Source organism: Myotis davidii, unplaced genomic scaffold (assembly GCF_000327345.1).
Source record: "Myotis davidii unplaced genomic scaffold, ASM32734v1 scaffold163, whole genome shotgun sequence".
NCBI lineage: Eukaryota > Metazoa > Chordata > Mammalia > Chiroptera > Vespertilionidae > Myotis > Myotis davidii.
Window position 1 is genome coordinate 776,277 of NW_006295056.1, and position 4,627 is coordinate 780,903.

Here is a 4,627-nt window from a genome sequence, read left to right on the forward strand (position 1 = left end):
GGTCTGCCAGAGGGATGTCTGACTGCCAGCTTAAGCCCAGTCCCCTGGGGAGAGGGCCTACGCCAGTATGTGGACATCCCCCAAGGGGTCCCAGACTGCGAGAGGGCACAGGCTGGGTTGAGGGACACCTCCCCCGGCTCCCCCATGCACAAATTTTTGTGCACCGGGCCTCTAGTCGTAAATAGTAAGCCTAATATGCAAAATGTTCAACCTGGAGTTCAAGCACTCACTATAACGTGTGCTGACCACCAGGGGATGGCACAGAACATGGCAGGCATCGGCGACACAGCACTGGCAGTGGGCGGCAGTGGAGGCGCTGCCAGCCCTGATGAGAGCGAGACCGTGGCAGGATGATGGAGGAGAATGGGCAGCACTAGGCCAAGGCAGGTGCGAGCAGGGGCCCAATCACCCCGCCAACTGCCCCAAAGATGGCAACCAGTGGCCAGCAGGCCCTGATAACCCTATTTGGGTGGGACCCCGGGCTGGGACAAGGAACTGGGGGTGGGTTGCGGCGCCTGAGCCTGGGGCTGGGTCCTCTCACCAGCTACCTGTGGGCGGGGGTGACTGGGATGGTGGTGCAGTGAGAATGCAGGGTGTCAGCCAACCTCACTCTCATTCCCCCTGCTACCCTCTCCCAGGATGCCAAGGCTCATGCACCAGGGAAGCCCCCACACTCATGTGCCAGGCACCTATGAAGAGCCCACACCGCAGCCGCTGGGTCCACAGGGGCCAGTCAGGCTCCACGTGGGTTCAAGCAGGAGCCAGTCTGCGTGGCCAGCCGGAGAGAGCGCACTGCCTGCCAGGCTTCCACGTGGTGCACCTGGGCGGCCTAGAGGCCCACGCTGTTCCCAGGCCCACAGCATCCGGCCTAGCTCACCACATCTCTGAGTGGGGACTCAGGCACTGTGACTCAGGTGGAGGGTGTGTGTAGGGACTCAGGGGCCCAGGTGCTGCCCAAGGCCCAAAGGTCAGCTGGGACCTGCCCTTCTACACCACAAGCTCGCGCTTCAATCGCTAGCCAGGCCCAGGGACCACACCTATGCCCAAATTTTGTGCACCAGGCCTCTAGTACTCATAAAAGCCAAATGTTTAAAAATCGTAAGGCTTCAGAGACTTCCTCAAATACTCACTAATACTCAGTAATTGCTTCCCCTCTTGGAACTTCTTAAATAATTAAGAGATTATAATAACAGAAATTTTCTGAAATTGAAAAATAATCCCTAATCCTACCATCCCAACATAGTTTACTACTGCCCCAGTGCATGGATTCACGTACACTGAACGGAAATTAATTAGAAGGTGGTCAGCGGGGCTGGACTGGGCAAAAAGGGCCAGACATGCCCTGGAGCCAACCTCCTGTGGTCCCTCCCCAACTGGCTGCACTTGAGGCGGTTCCACGTCTCAAAGGTCATCTGAAGAGTGAGCGGGGTCCCTCCAGCAGGTGGGGTCCCTCGGCCTGGCCTGTGGGGATCAGGCCGAAACCTGCTCTCCGACATCCCGAGGGGTCCCAGATTGCGAGAGGGTGGTTCTCAGATGGTGCACCCTGGAATTGGGCTCCCTCCTCTCTGGCTCTGGGGTGCATCACCCAAGACCCGCTGCTGCCAAGTCACCGCAGCTCGGCAGCTCCTGTGTTGAGCATCTGCCCCCTGGTGGTCAGTGTGCATCATAGCTATCGGTCAAAGCATCTGTCCCTGGGTGGTTAGTGTGCATCATAACTACTCATCGGTCACTTACCCTTTTATATATATAGATTTTATTTTCACACACTCCCTTATAGTTTTCACCTAAGTAAATTATTGCCTGATTATAGCTATAGTTCAGCTATCAAGCTGATTTTTTTTCTTTGCCTTGTATAAGTCATTTTGCCTGGTTTAGACAATGTTCAAACTTATCATTTCAATTGTAGCAAAATGCTTATTAGTTCTGGTGTATCTTAGTTATACCTAAATATGAATTGTCATGACAGAAACATAATTTTCTTTTGTAAGTTAATTTTATTACCTTGTTGATTTCCAAAAGAGAACATTACCAATTTTACTTGCAACCCACAATGAACCAGTTTCACTATAATACCCTCAGCATTGTAAGTCAGTGTTTTTTAGTTAAACTTCTTGAAAATGTACAAATTAATTTTAAAGTACATTTCTCCATTATGTCTGTTGCTGGGTAGTTTTTAATTAAACTTCAGCCAGGATTCCCAGCAAGAGGCAAGTTTTAGAGAAATACCTGATAAGAGACAATTCCTAAACACCTTTAAATTTTAAAAGATTTTCTAAAGGCCTATGTAATGTATGATTGTTATAGAAGAGTTCAAATAAAACAGATTGTGATAACTTTCCACAGTTGAATTACTAGTTAAGCATTAAGTTGGTACAAGTCATCTTTTCCTATCATCCCATTCCCTCAGCCTCCTCCATGCTCTGCTTGATCCTTTAGAGCCAAGTTTAAATGTAATTTCAGTGAAGCACTGCCTAATTTCCCAAGTATACCACAGTAAACTATCTGTACTCTTTTGAAAACCTTTTCCTTTCTTCAGTTATACCATTTCACTTTTTCCCCAAGATTATTGTCTGTCACGGACTCTAAATTACTAGGAGAGCAGGGACTGCTTAAATTCATCTCTCTCCCCTAAACTAGATCAAATATAAACATGTATTCTAACGCCTTTTATATTCAAAGTAGATATTCTTTGTTACATCCATAATATAAGCAAGTAGATATGTCTGAATGAATCAAAGTAAACAGAGCACTGTGGACTTTGATCTAAGATTAAATCAACATTTACTGAAGCTGTGAATAATCAATCCACATTGTTGGCTGCATATTACACTGACCTAAAAACAATGGCTTAAAATGTGACATGTAGGCCCAGCCAGGTAGCTCAGTTGTTTATAGCCGCGGTTGCTAATCTTTCAGACCTCACAGATCACCAGTGGTCCACAGACTATAGGTTTGTGACGGCTGGTTTAGAGCATTATCCCCATATCCGAATATTGTGGGCTGGATCCCTGGTCAGGGCACATATAAGAATCAACCATTGAATGTATAAATAAATAGAACTAAATTGATGTTTCTCTTTTTCCTTTTCTCTTCCTCTCGCTTTAAAAATCAATGAATAATTTTTTTTATTTAAAAAAATAAATAAAATATGACATCTAACTAATCCCAAATTGGTAATAAGAAATGTGAAATGCTTTGAGTTAAGCACTACTTTAAAAAATTAAGGGGACCCTAGCTGGTTTGGTTTGTTGGATGGAGCAGTGGCCCCTAAACTAAAGGGTCATGGGTCCAACTCCAGTGAGGGGCACATACCTCGGTTGCAGTCTAATCCAAAATCTCTCGTAGTTCTGTCTTTTGCAAAGAGTCAATAATTAGCATGGAAGACAGAAAAGTTTCTTTACCAAAAGAAAACCCTAACTAAAGAAAGTTTCTAAGTCAAACAAATAGTTGCTCAAAGAAAAGGCAGTTTTAACATATATTTTCTTAGTGCACTTAATACTCTTGTTTTTCAAAGAGAAAACTTTTAGAAAAAGGAATGTACCTGAAAATAGCAGGGTTGCAGACATGCTTTGGATCCAATGCTTCTCCCTGTATAAATTCATAGCATAGTCCATTATTGAAGGTACAGTAGAGTTGTGGTGCACAGCCATGAGCCTGTAACACTCGGAAACTCTTCACTTCCTCATCTCGATCGACTAACAACTCAGTCTTGTTGCCATAAATTCGCACCAAAACTACATCCTCCATTGCATTACCCACATAACAGCCAATAAGTTTATTTGTGATTCCATCTGTGAAGACCTGCCCAAAAAGAAAAAAGGGGAAGAAATTATATACACTCAAAGAACTAAATAAGAGATAATGTGAAAATACCAATTAAAAGAAATTATCTACTTTTTAATATAAAAGAATATAATTTTGCCTAACATGTCTATAATTTTAATTCTAGATTTTAAAAAATAGCAATTATACTGTTTAATCTTGAACTTAGTTTTTATAGCATTGTCTTTAATTTGTGTTAATTATTCAACTAGTATTTCTACACTTTTGAGAGCTATTATATCTCAGTCTGCCTTGAACATTGCAAATGAATGTGTTTATATTCTACATTCTACATACACACACACACGCACACGCACATACACAATCTCTCCTCTAATAGAGTGGAAAGTCTCAGAAGACGGAGACACTGCCTCCTCCCTAGCATGGTATCCTATATAATCCTACATAATAAAGAGCTAATATGCTGGTTAGACCTAATGGCCAAATGACCTTCCGGACGAAGCCAGGGCTTCAAGGGCCAAGGAAACTGGGGCCTCTAATCTGACATAAAAAAAAGGTCTTTAATAACGTTCATGAGTCTACTAAAATTAAAATTTTAAATGCTAATTGTAATGGTTACTTAATATGCATTAGAAAATGTTTTAAGTATTCAGGTTATAATCATTTCTTTTCTTTCTTTTTAATATATCTTCATTGATTTCAGAGAGGAAGGGAGACGGAGAGGGGGATAGAAACATCAATGATGAGAGAAAATCATTTATTGGCTGCCTCCTGTACACTCCCTACTGAGGATCGAGCCTGCAACCCAGGCACATGCCCCTGACTAGAATCAAACCTGGGACCT

General features: G+C 43.4%; 1 protein-coding gene across 1 annotated transcript in view; it reads right to left on the minus strand.

The window, feature by feature from the left end:
* The window catches only part of ETNK1 (ethanolamine kinase 1), a 54,009-nt gene that overhangs the window by 39,785 nt on the left and 9,597 nt on the right, over window positions 1–4,627 (minus strand). Inside the window, exon 2 of the mRNA XM_006769637.2 lies at window positions 3,542–3,801. Coding sequence (XP_006769700.1) covers window positions 3,542–3,801 — 260 coding nt within the window. The remainder of the gene's footprint in view (window positions 1–3,541; window positions 3,802–4,627) is intronic.